Source organism: Botryllus schlosseri, chromosome 13, assembly GCF_051294905.1.
Source record: "Botryllus schlosseri isolate E-star chromosome 13, Bs_hap1, whole genome shotgun sequence".
Taxonomy (NCBI): domain Eukaryota; kingdom Metazoa; phylum Chordata; class Ascidiacea; order Stolidobranchia; family Styelidae; genus Botryllus; species Botryllus schlosseri.
The window spans coordinates 2,157,917-2,176,782 of NC_137248.1; the positions used below are offsets into that span (position 1 = coordinate 2,157,917).

General features: G+C 38.7%; 1 protein-coding gene across 1 annotated transcript; it reads right to left on the minus strand.

The window, feature by feature from the left end:
• Positions 1-6,162: 6,162 nt before the first annotated feature.
• Positions 6,163-17,667, minus strand: LOC145454405 (TLC domain-containing protein 4-B-like). The gene is made up of 8 exons (XM_080332397.1): positions 13,883-17,667; positions 13,640-13,821; positions 10,349-10,435; positions 9,392-9,450; positions 9,232-9,332; positions 8,041-8,114; positions 7,726-7,872; positions 6,163-7,652 (listed from the first exon to the last, which is right to left on the minus strand). The coding sequence occupies exons 2-8, from the start codon at positions 13,810-13,812 to the stop codon at positions 7,523-7,525; spliced, it is 771 nt and encodes a 256-aa protein (XP_080188523.1). The 5' UTR covers positions 13,813-13,821; positions 13,883-17,667; the 3' UTR covers positions 6,163-7,522.
• Positions 17,668-18,866: the final 1,199 nt, after the last annotated feature.

Consider the following 18,866-nt stretch of genomic DNA (forward strand, 5'->3'; position numbering starts at 1 on the left):
ACTGGTTTAGCCTATATTGTAATTCACGAAGTTTTCTGTTGCTACTGAAGTATGGGAAACAGTTTAACGTGACTGAATTATCTAGTTATAACGCAGCACGCATAGAACACCGATGTAAATAGGCTAATTATTACATGTGGTGAATGTTTACTAAGGCTTTAACGCCCTTCGTCGTCATCCTGGTTCGTACCGGATTTTCACTGGTGCGACGAATAAATGTTTGATTAACTGATTATTTTATGTTGTGATTGTCAGGTTTCCATGAAAATGTAATTGATATTGTAATTGAGTAAAATTTCGATCAAATTACAATTACACAAAATAGAAATGCTTCAATTACAATTACAATTACATGAAAAAAATGTCATTAAATACATTCAGCTCAATTACAAAATACAATTGATCCAACTCTGGTGTGCAAGCGATTCCAATATACCTGGAACAACGACAATATTTACCGCGACCGCACCTACAGTCGTACAGAGGTGGTCTCTGACGAAGTACTTCTACCTTTTCGGTGCAATAAAGTAGGATTTGCTCTTCTTTGAAAAATAAATTACGGTATTTTCTATGTCTGCGGACATGCAACAACAACGTCTATGAATAGTATCATTTGACATATGGGAATCGTTTTCAATTCTACCGCAGCTTTGGACCGAAATATTTTCCCAAATCTACCGCAAGCTGGAAGAATAACGTTATCCGCTTCCGTGTGAGGTTTTGAATTTTTAGCGAATACCTCTGCTACCACATAACTAGTCTGATGCGATTTCGTTGAAACTTCGGCTGCGCTTATATACTATTTCATAAGATTTGTTCCACAATAAACTCTGCACATGCACCACTGCATTGTCGATATAATGAACCATCACATCCAAGCGGCAAAGCACAACAGCCACATACGAATACAGAGGATATAAGGATACTGTAGCCGCAGATCGCGCCACAGGATGGATTGAAATATCTGGCTGCTTATATTCCCTTTCGGCACAGAGAAAAAGACTCGCTTTGTTGGTGCGTGTTTTCTATTAAAAATGAAATACAATAAGCATTTGCCAATACGTCCTAAGCCAGTGGTCGGGAACCTTTTTCGACCGAAGAGCCATATCGGCCCAATATTTTCAATTGCAACTCCCAACCCAAAGAGTTATATATGTCCTTCAACCGTTATTCCGGACGTATGGCAACCCTAGTATTATAGGTCGATGAGCGATGTATATCGATCGACCAGAAGTCTGTACGTGTACGTGCAGCGACGGGTCTCAAATAGCCCATCTAGTGGTGAAATAAATCTTTAGGCGTATAGAAGAAATTCGTCATCCGTAGATTTCGTCAAATGGCTAACACAACACCAGCATTTGTTGTTAGTAAAACAACTGTACGTTCGATACATCCCAGTATACAGTATACAACTATATCTGCTGAATCCGCGAGCCTTCACACTTCTCATGCGTTGACATTGACAACGAGTCATCCAATAGTGCAGTGTAGTGTTCTGAGATACATGTCGATATTGAAAATCCAATCATAGCAGCTATCGTTCGGATGCAAATTTCGCGTCCATAGCTAGTCGCAGATATGGACTCCTTGTAAATAAATGCTTTAAGTGGTTTCTAGACAGGCCACCGGCTGTATTCGCGCAGGGTTGTAACCAAGTCACAAGGCTCCGAGTCACAAGTCAATCTCACTTTTATAGTTTTGACTCGAGTCAAGTCGAGTCATTTCAATTCACCACCGAGTCAAGTCCGAGTCCAAGTCAGCGAGCAGAGGGCCGAGTCCGAGTCATGGAATTATGACTCGAGTCCGAGTCCAAGTCACTGTGTTCACTGCTCAGTTTCCAGTTAAAATCTTGGTAAACCCACTTTTTATAACTCTGTTTGGTGATATCGAATGGTTCGCATTTAAAATATACCAATTTTCCTCACTCTTAGCAGTTTCTGGTCGCATTTTCAAGTACCAGTACCAACAGACGAAATCCCAATAGTGTGTTGGACCTGGAATTACAATGAAATGTCGGTCTTGGCCGTTTGAAACTCGAGTCAATGACTCGAGTCCAAGTCGAGTCAATACACAGATTGACTCGAGTCGAGTCGAGTCATTTCCGCATTTTGAAAAAATGACTCGAGTCAAGTCGAGTCATCAGGAAATCGTGACTCGAGTCATTATAACCCTGTATTCGCGGAGTGTACTGTGATGCTCGAAATACCAGAAATCCCTGCCGGTAGGTAGCGATACATATCCTCTCATGTTATTTAGAGCTGGGTCAAGTCGTTGTCCAGATCAATTCGATTCCGAGTCGAGATTTTAAATGCGACCATGTATCCGCTATAGTCAAAGTATTACAATTTACATTTTTTTCTTCCTGGTTCTTAACCTTACTTTGTCGCAACTCGCAATCCCAACTATCGTGCCGAATTTTATACCCTTTTCTGTGGGCTAAAATAAACTAGTCATTATGTTCCTGCTATGTTCGCTAGGCATACGTGGGATATTTAGAGTTGGCACCCAGCTTCATAGTCATTGGCCACGGTGACAGTCGTCGAGCCTTCAGACTTGGACAACGAGATAATTCTAGAGTCTTCTAATTAGAGAGAAATGTCACTAATCTCATTTTTGAAATGTTTCTTACTCTAATTCCAATCTAATTTGTGAAATGTTTCTATATTCTCTCATTTTATTTCCTATCTAATTTCTGGGCTTCCTGAAAATGCTACAGGTGAACGTTCTAGTGCGAAACGAGTCAAGCGTCCTGTAAAGACATTTGCCATTCTCATACTTATGTGAACGGGCTCTAATTTGATATGAACTGAGCTTTGATTTCGAAGTTTTCGCGTATTCGGTAATTCTAATTCTACTAATGTGTAAAATACGTGTAGCTATAATATAATTGTAATGGAATAAAAATGTAATTCTAATCTAATTTGCAAAAGCTGAAAATTTTATAGTTCTCCAACTATAGGGTTATCATATTTTGGGAATCTGAAAAGAGGACACTTTTTCAAAATTTTCGGACTTACAATATAGGAGAAAAATCAAGAGGAATTGGTAAATTTAATACGAGTTTGTAGTTGGTTGACTAAAAAAAAGATGTACGGTAACTAGGGATGGTGTGAACCTCTGAAAGGTTCAGGTTCGTGCGAACGCGAACCTTTTTGAAAGGTTCTGTGTGAACACGAACGTGAACCTCATGACGTCACGTGACGTCATATTGCTAATTCCAACCCTATCTTTCAATGATGTGATAGCCTATATTAATGTACAGTACACGATACCTACCGACGACTCGGGCCACATAATGCCACATTTCCGAAGTACATATTGGTGTTTTAAACGTCGCTGAGGGCGGAGATAATAAAGTTAGCTGATCCGAAAGAATGCTAATCGTGTGATTAAACACTGCTAATCATGACGCATGAAGTTGAGAAGGTTACGCGCGATGGTTAGTCGCGGTGTCCCGAGTTTTCAATCAAGTGGCGTTATCTGTTGCATCATAATTCGAAAATGCGTTATACATAGGCTGCTAGTTGGTGAATGAATCAATCTCCACAATCTCCATAATGAAGCAGCAGCCTGCTAATGACGATACTGCCACTGTAACAGGTAGAATTATCATCATCGCGAAATGAAAGCCGTGTCCAATTCGTACGGTACAGCTAAGAAACGGATATCGCTTTGCAATGACGGGTAGAAATACATAATTCGTTGATTGTTTAGTGAAGCCATAACCTAGGAGACAATCGGCACGGTCATTATCCGGAATAATTAGACGTAGGAATGGTACGCAGTTTCTATAGATAACTAGAAATCTACAGTTGTTCCAGTTTGTTAAATCATGAGATTAACACTAACTTTATGCGCCGCGATCAACCGGTTTCCTTAATCCTGGGTTGATAAATCCTGACGAACGCGCTAATCAACTTTATTGCTAATCCAACTTTATTATCTTCGCCCTAAATGTATCAACTGAGGCAATTAAAGGATATAATACTCCTATAAAATCAATATCTTCCGTCGCTTTGCCAACAATTTCGACGAGGACTTACCAGGGAACATAAACTTACGCCTAACGGTCGAGACCGTACCGGACAATGTATTCGGCGTCTGAGCATCGCTACATTGATATTGAGCTGAGTGTAAAACAGGTTTCTATACTCGCTACAAATATTACCCCATTAACAAGTTATATACTATACTGCAGTGGCCAACGGTCCGTGGACATATGAGCATGCGACATTACAGCATGCGACGCTTCGGCATGCGACAATTTGGCATGCGACACATGAGCATGTGGGTTAAATTACGGATTAGGGGTAGGTTAGGTTAGGTTTATGGTTGGGTTAGGGTTAGGGTTTAGGTTAGGTTAGGTTAGGTTAGGTTAGGTTAGGCTATGTTTCGGGTTAGGGTAAGTTTTTGGGTTATACAGTCACATGCTGAAGTGACGCATGCTGATGTGTTCCATGCTGAACTGTCGTTTTCCATTGTGTCGCATGCTCATATGTCGGGCAACCGTGGCCAACACCTCAATCGCATGGATTTGGTTTTATTGATGCAGTAAAGATATGAAGCCAAGATTGACCCCGTACGCCTGCTAGATTTTTTTCATCAGAAAACGATATCAATTTCATTGATTGGTTGAATAAGCATCATTCGCTGACTACGTATATTGCTCGTGATGTTTTTGAATGCGGGTCAAACTCACAACAGAGAGTCACTAAATATTCACAAGAGCTTCTTGGAGGTACAGAACTTCAATATACAATTGAATAGTATATTCATATTGAAATGAACCCGAATATTTTCGGCTGACACTCGTCAGGGGTAATCGTCAGCAACTAGCAGAGAATTGGAAAGAACATTGTATATCAACAATCGTATCACAAAATATGACGTCACCAGCATGAAATTTCGAATGAGAGAGCGTTCAATGTACTATTTTTAGGTGATACACGAACTCCTTTTGTTGACAGAGTTTTGGTTGGTGTATTTTGATAAAAGTTGATTCCAAGGCACACAAATGGAATTGTGAACGGCCTCGACCTACGATTCGAAATCGGTCGTCTCGATAATTATTCGCACAAATCGGATTATCCAACAGATGTTTGCCGATGGCAGAATTAATTGCCTTTGATCGATCAGCATCAATCTTAAGTGGATGAGTTAAGGGTGAGCTTTTCACATCGCGTGACGCACGTGTTCTGATAAATCTGGGGACATGTTGGTTTATGCGGTCCTGCAGACGTCTTGACGTTCTTCCCACGTAGCCACAATCACAGTGGCACCTATATTCGTACACCACATTACTTTGTTGAAGTGCAGGAAGCACGTCTTTGCGTGTTGAAGGGAGCAGTTGTGTTGTTGTAAAAATCACATTGGTTTTGACTGTATCGTAACATTTACCGACAGCAGAAATCAATTGTTTTTCAAAGCGGGTGGAAATGGGGCCAATCCAAGGTAGATGGATATAAACATCTTTTATTGTTCGTGCGGTGGGCTCTGTTCGTTTTTCTGCGTTGAATTGCGTTAATTTCCTCTCCATGCCGCGGCTGATGACGTGTTCAGGGTAACCGTTATCAAGTAAGATTTTTCGGATGTAGTCAAGTTCCAAACTCAGTTTGTTACCCGAACATATCATCAACGCTCTATGCACGAGTGTGCCTATGAGGTTAATTTTTCTGCGCCGAGGACTAAATGAATTCCAGCGGAGGTATTGGCCTGTGAATGTCGGTTTTCTGAAAACAGACGTTTCAAATTTGTTGGTATTGCGCTTTTCAACTAATACGTCCAGAAATAACTCATTATCATTTCTGGACGTATTAGTTGAAAAGCGCAATACCAACAAATTTGAAACGTCTGTTTTCAGAAAACCGACATTCACAGGCCAATACCTCCGCTGGAATTCATTTAGTCCTCGGCGCAGAAAAATTAACCTCATAGGCACACTCGTGCATAGAGCGTTGATGATATGTTCGGGTAACAAACTGAGTTTAGAACTTGACTACATCCGAAAAATCTTACTTGATAACGGTTACCCTGAACACGTCATCAGCCGCGGCATGGAGAGGAAATTAACGCAATTCAACGCAGAAAAACGAACAGAGCCCACCGCACGAACAATAAAAGATGTTTATATCCATCTACCTTGGATTGGCCCCATTTCCACCCGCTTTGAAAAACAATTGATTTCTGCTGTCGGTAAATGTTACGATACAGTCAAAACCAATGTGATTTTTACAACAACACAACTGCTCCCTTCAACACGCAAAGACGTGCTTCCTGCACTTCAACGAAGTAATGTAGTGTACGAATATAGGTGCCACTGTGATTGTGGCTACGTGGGAAGAACGTCAAGACGTCTGCAGGACCGCATAAACCAACATGTCCCCAGATTTATCAGAACACGTGCGTCACGCGATGTGAAAAGCTCACCCTTAACTCATCCACTTAAGATTGATGCTGATCGATCAAAGGCAATTAATTCTGCCATCGGCAAACATCTGTTGGATAATCCGATTTGTGCGAATAATTATCGAGACGACCGATTTCGAATCGTAGGTCGAGGCCGTTCACAATTCCATTTGTGTGCCTTGGAATCAACTTTTATCAAAATACACCAACCAAAACTCTGTCAACAAAAGGAGTTCGTGTATCACCTAAAAATAGTACATTGAACGCTCTCTCATTCGAAATTTCATGCTGGTGACGTCATATTTTGTGATACGATTGTTGATATACAATGTTCTTTCCAATTCTCTGCTAGTTGCTGACGATTACCCCTGACGAGTGTCAGCCGAAAATATTCGGGTTCATTTCAATATGAATATACTATTCAAATATTCACAAACGGAAACCTGGATATTTCGAGCAAACTTTTGTAACAAAGCAAGTAAAACATTTGAGATTGTCAAGGTGCATCGATAGTGTTGATTTTTAATGCTGCCAGCGCCATGTATAGAGTGGCCCGCAGTTGAAATGCAATAAATATGAACCAAAGATGTTGTAATGAAGTGAAAATTGTAATATATGAAAAAGGTTCACAGTGTAGAACCTACCAAGGTTCTGTTGTGAACGCGAACCTCTAAATTTCCGAGGTTCACACACAGAACGCGAACGTGAACCTCACGTTCACACCATCCCTCATGGTAACCCTATCCAACTATCTGCACGCGTGACCCCGCTATATAGCCGGGCTGTCCGCTGTTGCTTACACTAAGCGCCAAACCCGCTGATTATCTGTTGCCCGTGGATCTCTATATCTGAACTCCCGATAACTCACAGAACTGTGTCATTATATAGATAACTAGGCTATAGAAATCTACTTATTAGTCTACTAGACGTTGCATGCATTTTACAGGAGACAACAGTGATGCATTGTAGAGATCGTGGTTAGCAATTCATATTTTCGCGACTGCATGCGACCATGGTTGATGCTATTTTGTCTTGTCAGACTGCAATCGTCAGCGACACAGTCACGTCATCATACGCTGGGTATACTCTAATTTTACCAGACTGTGTATCACTGTAATTATTCGTGCTTGTTACGTTGAGTAATAAGTGTGAAAACCGTAGACAGTATTCGAAATAGCCAGTACACATTGAGGCAATCAAGAGAAGCGTTTATGAAGAGAAAAACTCCAAACAGCACAGACGGTAACCTGCAATGAAAATGTTAGCTTCAGTTTCACGCCTGGAGTGTCGCGCAGCTATAGTTAAATTGTCGTAGCCTACCTTCTGAACCACTCCATCGAACACGTAATCTTCCAATACAGATATGGAATCGGGAAAATTCTGACAGCAATGAATATGATGACAAAAACTATTCCATTGGTGTAGTACATTTTTCCGTTGGTGATATTAATGGCGCATAATATACCCCTGTGTACAATTGAATAATATTCATATTAAAATAAGCTCTAATATTTTTGGCTGACGCTTGTCATAATGTCATGGGTAGCCTAATCGTCAGTGACGAGTAGAGAATTGGATTGAATCTACAAGGCATGACATGATATAATTTTCTACGAAGTTTCACCAACTTCTCACCGTATCGACAAGAACGGGGTGGATAGTTCGCTCAATCCGCGGAAGCAGGCGTAAAATCCAAAAACCTTGTAGCGCTGGAATGGCGAATTGAACATATATTTGATCTTAGAATTACCATTTGCATTTGCGAAATTTTAGAAGCCACCAGTTTTCCACAAACTGTCATATTCGAACAATTGCTTAAGCTTTAAGCTGTAGTTCAAACACTGAGGCTCATAGGCTACGCCGAGTCGTCAGGGTTGCGGTTGGGGCAGTAATCAGCTCTATTGGTAGCCATTAGAGATGAGCGGATTTGAAATTTCTATGTCCTAATCCAATCCAAATCCGAACCTTCAAATCCAAATCCAAAACCCAATCCATAACTTTTTCATATTCAAGTCCATGTCCAATCCTAATCCGATTCCAACTGGAAATTCAGAAAAAATACTAATTTATGTAATGGAGGGATTCGAAAATTTTCTTTCACAACCAACGATTCACTTGATTCAAGATAACTTAGTAACTATAAGTACATTAATAACTGATCTGAATAAAGTTTGTCGCCATTCGCCACACGACATTTCAATCTCCCAGAAAATAGGTAAATCCAATCCAAATCCTAATCCGTTCCGAAAAAAATGTCTAATCCAAATCCAATCCAAATCCGACAAAATTTCACAAATCCTGTTTTTTTAAAACCTAATCCTAATCCATGCTCATCTCTGGTAGCCATACACTACAGAGATGAGCGGATTTGAAATTTCTATGTCCTAATCCAATCCAAATCCGAACCTTCAAATCCAAATCCTAATCCATAACTTTTTCATATTCAAGTCCCTGTCCAATCCTAATCCGATTCCAACTGGAAATTCAGAAAAATATTAATCTATGCAATGGAGGGATTCGAAAATTTTCTTTCACAACCCACGATTCACTTGATTCAAGATAACTTAGTAACCATAAGTACATTAATAACTGATCTGAATAAAGTTTGTCGCCATTCGCCACACGACATTTCAATCTCCCAGAAAATAGTTCAATCCAATCCAAATCCTAATCCGTTCTGAAAAAAATGTCTAATCCAAATCCAATCCAAATCCGACAAAATTTCACAAATCCTGTTTTTTCAAAACCTAATCCTAATCCATGCTCATCTCTGATACACTAGTACTAAATTAACGTCAAACATGCAAAGCACCTAATACATCATACCGCGACGATGTAAAAGCCTAATGCCGCCACCACATGGTGACACATCACGCTGAATCCTTTGTGGAGATGTGATGTCTTGGTGTAGATAGCAAATATCATGTCTGAAATAGATTGTAAATTTATGAAGCAGCCGAATTTAAGAAAATGGTTCACGTCACACCTGATACGAAGTATCCTATATGCAAACAGCAATATAACTCCATGTGAAAGTTGGCGGATCTGCATGTGGAATATAATAGAGTGATATTAAAGATTTACGTTTCATGTACATACAGGCGAGTGTAGTTACAAGCAGACGTGGGCAACTATAGATAATTCTTGTAAGTTCGAGTTCATTTATTAAGTTTTCAAATAAGACTAATTAGAGCGAAATGCTCGTATCTAGTTCTAGTGGAATTTGTGAAATGTTTCTATGCGTTAATTTTAATTCTAATCTGATTTCTGGTCAGTAATTAATTACCCGTTTTCCTGAAAATGCTACAGGAGAGCCGTTTAGTCCAAATCAAGTCAAGCTTGGTGTGCATTCGGGTTGTTCAAAAATAACTTAACAATTCCATGGGTTAGCCAGTAAATTTTGAAAAACAATTTGTTTTTATTTTTTTATTATAAATTCGAAATTTTTCAACTACAATAGCTTCACTTTTACTCGTTGGAATTGAGCCAAATTTGGCGTGCCGCGTTTTTAGCCAACCTAACAATTTTAGCTAACATCCACAAAAATATGAAAAGTCCTAGTGTACAACTGTACATGCGTGTGCCATCCTCATGCTTATTCCATAGACTACTCCAAGTCGCTTCGACACCTTCATATCTTTTCATTGTATCGCATTTTTGTGGTGTATGGAACTGATAAAATTGCTAAGAAACCAATGATGATGATGATGATGATGATGATGATGATGAGGATGAATTGATTTAATCTGAACTGAATTTGATTATTAATGATTGTTAAATTTGATTTAATTTCCAAGATTTTGCGAATTCAGTGATTCTACACCTAATTTAATTTGAAAAAAAAAACGTGTAGCTATATTTCTAATTATAATCTAATTTGTAAACGCCTAAAATCATCTAGTTGCCAACTCTCATTACAAGTGCTATAGTCAATTTCACTTACGACGCATCGTTTTGACGAAGGTGATCGTTGACGAGTATTGATACAGCCGCCGAGCAAGTAATGACACTGTGCAACGCAGCCATTGTCCTGCGAAAACACAAGGCAATCTCGGTATTCTGCAGACAGCTAAGTGCTAGATAACATGATTTTCTTGATCTTTTGCTGACATCAGATGCTTAGCTTCTGGGTGAATCGAATATATGATACGGTGGTTTATTTTGTTCCATTACCAATGAGTTTCTTTATGAAAGCCGAATGTACATTATCGCAGACACATCAGATACAGATCTGTTACAACATAATTTCGCTGCGTAATGTAAAGTGCTGTCATGTTCGTGACGACTTAAATTTCATGGATTTACATCTTTAACGACTGCTTTCAACCCAGTATGCAGGAACAACTATGAAATCTCAAGCACTACTATGATTTCTTTGAGAACTATATCTTGTCGAGGTAATTTCATTCAATCCACTGCAATCCATAAATCCTTTCAGGTCAATTGGTAAAACGTGAGATGATCAATGTAACAACATTATGTGATGGTCTGTTGTCATGGTTTTAGTCGAAGAGAGGCGGTTGCAATCGTGCCACAATATTTGGGAGTGCACGAGATCATTTGACATATCTTCCATTGACGTAATGCAACTTTTTGTTAACAAACATTACCGCCGGAATGGACAATTAGATAATTCTACTTATCTGATCGGACGAATTAGAACGAAATGCTGGCAATCTATAGTAATTTGTGAAATGTTAGGATTACCGACAATTACTGAGAACCGAGAAAGAGGACACTTTTTACTATAGAATGTAATGGTTTACATTCTATACTTTTTACAGTATGAAGTAACATTCTTTAATACGGGGGATTTGGAAATTTTACTGCTACCATTTATGCGTTGACTAAAATAAAAAATGGTCACTTTTCCGATTCCACTCCCGAATGACCCGCCCCACGTATTATGGGCTGGTGTAGACCGAATCCAGATCTCATGTATATTATGGCATATGCTAGTTGTCTCTGTACGATAGCCTGGATCTCAAATCCATGAAGGAGGACAAAGTGCCAAAGATGATGACATTTGGTGGTCCTCGGGGGACATTTTAGATTCCTTGAAAAAGGACGATATGGTAACCCTAGTATATATGCATCAATTCTAATTCTAGTCTAATTTTTGATTTCCCTGAAAACGTAACAGGAAAACTGTATCCCGCGAAACGAGCCAAGCTTGGCGTAGCAGACATCTGCTGCCATCTCGTGCTTACGACAATGAACGCTGATTTGATACGACATGAAATAGATTTTTGTCGTATTTCTTTCTATAATTTGGTATTTAATCGAATTTACATTCAGTTATTCTAACCTAATTTGAAAAGATCTGTGAAGCTATAATTCTAATTCTTATCAAATTTGGAAAAGGTGAAAGTTTTCTGGTTCTCCAGCTTAAGGGGGCACTTCTATTTAGAAATAATTTTTTTGTGTTTTTTTTTTCTTCATCGATCTAGAACGGAAATTTCACGCTCTTTCCAAATATGTCCTTATTTTTATGATATTACAACTCCTTCTTATCCAAAACTAATTTTATTTGGGGACCATTTTATTAAAAAAAAAGAATTACAGCCCAATTTTTGCTGCAGTCGTGTTCATTCTAATCCAACATTCGCGTTTGCTGGTGGAAATAGCGCCACCTGGCGAAATCTCTCCTGTAGAGCTCGAAATGAGTGTTCTAGCCAGTCTGTCTTCATAAACTTGGCTGCTTCACAGACTCAGTAAACAGGCGAGGTGAGGCTGTTTTTTTCATTTATTTTTTGATTTGTTTACTGATAACTGACCATATTGGGTAGTATTTATTGTATGCTTATAAATAAGTGTTCTAGCATGTATGCTTTCATATACTTGGCTGCTTCATTTATTCAGTACCAAGGAAATGGTCGAGATGGAGGTTGTGTGTTTTCCTATTTCATCTGTTTTTATTCATTGACTGCTGACTGACAATATTGGGTAATATTTATTGTTTCAGGATAACTGTCTTGGATTGGTTTTCATTTCTAGCTATCAATTTGCCTAGAATGAGTCGATCAAGGAAATTTAGAGTTTAGAAGAATCTTTGAAATGGAAAGATGCATTGGTGGATTCACCAAATCCCAAAATGAGTCATTCGTCGTGACCATAGGGACAAGGTGCCTGAAGAATAAGTACTTATGAACTATGGCAGTAAAACGTGCTGTAGCTACGTCCGTACTGAACTGGAATATTGGATGTAGTGGGTACTTGAGTGTTCTTGAAAGCCTAAACTTGCCAGTGAACACTTTCACGAAAATGAAACTGGTTTGAAGGACAAAAAAAGAAAGACTGCATCTCGACGGTCTTTCGCTGTGAAAAATTGAAAGAGTTCAAGACTCCTAAGACACATCAGACTATGTGCCTGGCGGCTATAAATGCTCAGGTTGTGTTATATATGGTTCAATGTGTGATGCAAATCAACTAATATGGTCATTGATGTCATGATCAGTGTTCTTATCCTTGTTTTTCGAAGTTATTGTGGTTTTATTTTTTCAAACGCGATTTTCTCAAAATATACTTTTTCTACACAAAAATTGCATCTCCTCTGCACCTGCTTGTTCGATTCATCTGAAATTTTGTACAAATTATGGTTAGGGTATGTATAATAAAATCATTGAGCGTTTTCTCAAAATTTTGTCCAGAAAAATTTTTACAGAGGAAAGAATTTTGAAAAAATGAAAATTTAGGGTTCGCTGACAAAAAATATCATAAATTTTGTTAGAAGACCTATTTTTGAAAATCCCTCAATTGTTTTGTAGATATATATATGTACTTTTGCTTTAGCAATATTTGAAGGAAAATCTTGAAAGACTTTTGAGTTTTTAGGATTTTTAATACGCGTGTTCAATATTTTCATTATTTTTTGAGTAAGTGTACCGGTGGGGTACATGCTCATGGTACAACATAAAGACCATATTTGGAAAGGAAATTTCCTGCCCTTTCCAGCAATGTATGAATCATGGGGCTCGCATCTACCTTTACGAATTTATGACTACAAACGTGAACACCTAAAAAAAACATTTTCAAATAGAAGTGCCCCCTTAAAGTGACTCTTGGAGATACAGTACTTCAGTGTACTGTTGAATGATATTCGAATTTGTCCGACCATGGCCTACTAAAGTAGTAGTAGGCCATGGTCCGACTTATATAGCAGCACGAAGATGCATTACGGGATGTCTCCGTGCTTTTGTAACATGATGACGAAATAAGCCAGCGAGCCACTCACAATTCCACGACCCTTATCTTGCTGATGTCTCGCTGTGATTTAGAATATTGCCTCCATGATTTGAAGTCCACATATCTCATCAAGATCAAAAAACAAGACAGGTAAAGTAAGAGAGCGCAAGAAACCAGGAGAGCCACGCCTTCGTTTTCTGCGTAAATACTTTGGAGAGACATCGCTTGGATCTGTAAAAATATGCCAATTTCACGCTTTGCAACCGCGAGACTGAAACGGATTTTTTGTTACCTTTGAGATTTTCGCGGAATTACGCTGTCGATGATAGATGATATAAATGGTTGTCAAAGGATAACCAATCGCTTTAATGTATTTAAAAGGCTATCAACTACAGATTATATGTATCTCACGGACCATCAACAAATAATAATCATACAATCGTCATTGTGTAGGAATAATATTTAATGCAGTGTGAATACAGTTCCGCCGTCGAAACCTTTGGGATGTCCATTAGGGTTGTTCAAAAATATACTTTTGTCGGATTCACTGACCAAATTGTTAGGTTGTCTAAAAACGCTGCACACCAAATTTGGTTCAATTCCAACCTGTAGAAGCCGAAACAGATCCAATTAAAAATTTTGAATTTATAGTAAAAAAATTACAAGTTTTTTTTTCAAATTTTACTGTCAACCCCATGAAATTGTTGAGTTGTCCACAAAAACGATGCAAACAAATTTGACGCAGTTCCAACCCGCAAGCACAATTATTTGAGTTTTTCATCCATAATTCTGGGATTTCCCACCGTCAATGCTATTTTTGCAAATCCAAATTTTCAACTGCAATAACTTCGCTTCTACCGGCTGGAAATGACCAAAATTTTACGCATCGTTCTTTTAGGCCATTAATGGGCGTAAGTTACTCCGATTTCAGGGCATTGTTCGTTGATTGCGATAGAGAAATCGGATTGCTATGCATCGTTAACGTTATCGTTATAAGTTTAAAGAGATTCAAGGAGGTATTAGAGAACTTCAATATACAATTAAACAGAACATTCATATTGAAATGAAACCGAATATTTTCGGCTGACACTCGTCAGGTGTAATCGTCAGCAACTGTTAGTAAAGAATTGGGAAGAGCATTGTATAACAACAATCGTTTATTGGTGGAGGTCGCATTGCTATTGCAAGATTCCCAATGAGTCGAATGTTACAAGATGCATTTAGCTGGATAGATAAATCTGAAATATTGAATCTGCGGAGATGCTAGGAACACACGATTTTACGAAACTCCTGATCTTCGTCCGTTTTTTCTCGCAGTTTCCACATGTGTGGTCTCATATTTGAGGCAAACTGACACCACATTATTGCATCTCTCATCTAGATTCGGAGATTTTCGATGGAAATATGTTAATCCAAACATACGTTCAGGTTTTCGTTGAAATCATCAGACATCTTGATTTATGTATAAACATAGCTATGTCGTTATGTGCGCAAATTGTCATTACTCTTATCCGAATTCTGCATTGTTTCGTTAGTAGAAGTAGTGAATACTTTTGGTTTCACATGAGCAGTTAGTATATTCTCGGTAATACATTCATACATGTACAATTGTACATATAGTGTATAGTTTATATGTAAATCGTATATATCTGCATACAATACGGTAATTCATATAAGGATACGCATAATCTGTCTGATATACTGTGAACTTCTAAAATCCGGTTTCGACAAGACTAAACTATATTTCTGTGATTTTTTCACGGAAATCAGACCTGTCTCTGTAATAATCTATCCCCTGATATTTTTGATAAATCAGACTAATCAGTCTAGGCACAACCTTACAAATCATACAACTATCTATGATATTGTAAGCCATAACAACAGTTAACACTCTATTGACTTAATCGCGCCGAAAACACGAATTTCAACTATATATAACCAAACACTGGTATGACTGTACGAATCATTATGGTTTTAATCATGGTAGTTTTCTCCCTCGAATGCGGCCCTAGATGTCGAAGGAATTCTATTAGCCCCAAGCAATATCAACATCATTAAAACTATCCAATATGAATTAGTGCTGGCCGTAAATCACTACGCGCGATATCTTGTATTTATTTTAAGATGCAGTTGAAGATCGTGATTGAAGAGTTCGGCTCGTAGACTTTGCCTAATTGATTTTAGTTTCCCTCTGTTGCCGGTGACAGGTGCTTAACACTTCAGGGCATGCTAAAATATTCATAAAACTCCTTTGGGGGAAAGTCAACATCAGCAGTCAGTGATCAGAGTAATGTCGCACAATCTGCATGCTCTTGTTCCAATCGTATCGACGGCTGTCATCGTACAAGCTAGGTGATTGTATGACGAACGGAATTGATTCCAATACCGTCCTCAAGCCTGTAAAAATGGGTAGGTTTGCGACAGGGTGTAAAACTTTATTGTACATTGATATAGCCTTCTCTACAAGTGACTGACGCTTGTCACGACGGTGTCAGGCGAAAATATTCGGGTTTATTTCAATATGAATATCTTATTCAATTGCATATTGAAGTTCTGTACCTCTGGTAATCTCTAAAATTTTAATGCGGATCTGTAATCCGTCATGGCAACCTCTACGCAAGCCGAATGCGAAGGGGAAGAAATGTTTGGTGGAATATTTGGGGCTGCATTTTTTCGACCAAATAGTCCATTCCGATTCAATTGCAGCTACTAAACAGCATAAATCTCCTTCAATTACTATATTTTCCCGAGCCTATACCTTAGGTCAGAGAGATCGGCAACTCCGGGCATGCGTGTCATTTGTGGCACGCGAGATGATCTTTCATCGCACGCCAAATGATTTTATACACACAGCATATTATAACCATGTTTTGCAAAAAGTGAAACAGAAGTTTTTTAAATGTACAAAGCTCGTTGGCGACCCAAAATTATTTCGTAAATCAACATAAAATAGAGTCTTTTGGTGCAAATTTTATTACGTATGGTGTGAACGTGAGGTTCACGTTCGCGTTCTGTGTGTGAACCTCTGAAATATAGAGGTTCACGTTCACAAACGAACCTTGATAGTTTCTGCACTGTGAACCTTTTTAATATATTACAAAATTTACTTCATTGTAACATCTTTGTATGAAATTTATTGTATTTCAACTGCGGGCCACGCTATGCGTGGCGCTGGCTACATAAAAAGTCAACACCAAACGAGCATTCACCTTGACAATCTCAAAAGTATTACTTGCTTTGTTACAAAAAGTTCTGTTATTAACCGCTCAGCTGGCTTACAAATGCTCAACAAACCTATGGAAGTTTGGTGAGCGATCTTTGAAAGAGGGTGTTGGTGATGAATTGTGCTATCACAGGTGAGACCTGACCCGTCTGAGCCTCATTTGTACATCACCTCTCGTTTCGTGTTATATTGTTGAACAATAAACATGAAAATTCCGTGATTTTTGGTGTAAAAGGGATCATAATATAGGCATTCATGAACACCGATAGAAAATACCCATAATTAATGGTGTTACAATCATGGATGGTTCAATTCTCAAGCTCGTTTTACACATTCTGGCGACTGTTGAATGGCGTGTACCCCCTCCCTTGCCCCCTGATCACACGTCACTGGAGGCATAATATATTTTTGGCATTTTTCGGATACTATTTCTGGCAGTCTTGCATCGCCAGGAAATGGTACTTGTGTTCTCGAATTAACGATCTAAAACACTGTATAGTTTATTCTTTCATATCGAGCGAAAGTCACAAAACGTGCACTATCCACTATCTACTCTGTGTCATCAAACAGCGAGAGTACAAACCGAATTGACAACAGTGTTTGAGAGTCAATTCACCAAATACAAAACCAACAGTCTGCTTCTGCAATATGTAATCCGAATAGTCGATTCGATATGCGTGCATAATTACCTGCATTCAGACAGATCACAATACCACTTATAATAACAATTAAAAATCGTTGCTGCCACGTTTGCATCACAGCCTTTTCCCCGCTAACCGATGGTTAGAAATCACGAGTTGCTTCAATATTCAATATTATAATCAAAAAATATCGAAGGGCAAACAAAAAAAAACAGAAATGGACTGAATGTTTGCAAGCCTCTGTGTAAGTGTGTATGTTCACTTGTCCATTGATGAAACTATATCCCTAATGTCAAACGGGACACAGTCTATCAGTGATTGCACCATATGCTGACATTTTCATTAACAAGTTGAAAGTAAATGGAATTATATGCACGCATTGACCTAAATGCGGCATGGGTAGCGCGTGCCGGCTACATGAGGTAACAAAGCTGTGACAACAGAAAATACCTGGTCATCGAGCTACATCCCTAATTGCTGGATAACTACCCGGATTGATCAATCCACAGTATATCGTAAATCCAGATTTCAATACTCAACTTTTAGGCATCGACTTAAGATTTTCATTCGCATTACGTAGATCCCTTAGACTGATAGACCGCGGCCTTCCGAAAGGTTCAGGGACCTCGATTTAGGAATTCAGCGTTACACACTTGTTTTGCGGTTGTATATTGTATATTAATTGATAAACTTTAGTGCTATGGTATTCGAGGAATTGTGATGGATCTTTTCAAGGATTACCTCACTGATCGTAAACAGTAAACTTTAGTCAATGATCAAGCATCCAACTCTACATCTGTTTCCTGTGGAATTCCACAGGGATCAGTTCTTGGACCAACCTTATTCTTACTATATATTAACGATATTTCAATATGCTCTGATTTTACTACAACCCTTTTTGCAGACGACACCCACCTCTCACTTTCCTCGGGAAATGCCGAGACCCTTGTGTCGAAATGCAATGCTCAACTTGACTTTATAAGCTCTTGGTTATAGCTTGTAACAAATTGTCTGTCAATGTTAAAAAGTGCCAAGCACTTCGAATATAGGCAAGGAAAATTGCAGATCAAATTTTTCCAATCCTAAATATGCAGGGGTGCTGGCAATTTCAGGACAAGAACTAGACCTGTGCAAGTCTTTCAAGTACCTCGGAATTCATATAGATGCAGGTCTAACATGGCATGATCGTATCACCAATGTATTCGCAAAAGTTTCACGTAACATTGATGTATTATGGAAGCTTAACCGATTAGATCCAAAACCATTCCTCCGTACTCTTTATTGTTCTATCATACATTCCCACCTACAGTATGGTATTATAATTTGGGGGTCTGCTTCCAAAACCATTTTGAACCAGCTGCAGGTCGTGCAAAACAAAACATTAAGAGCTATTGCTCGAATTCCACTCCATA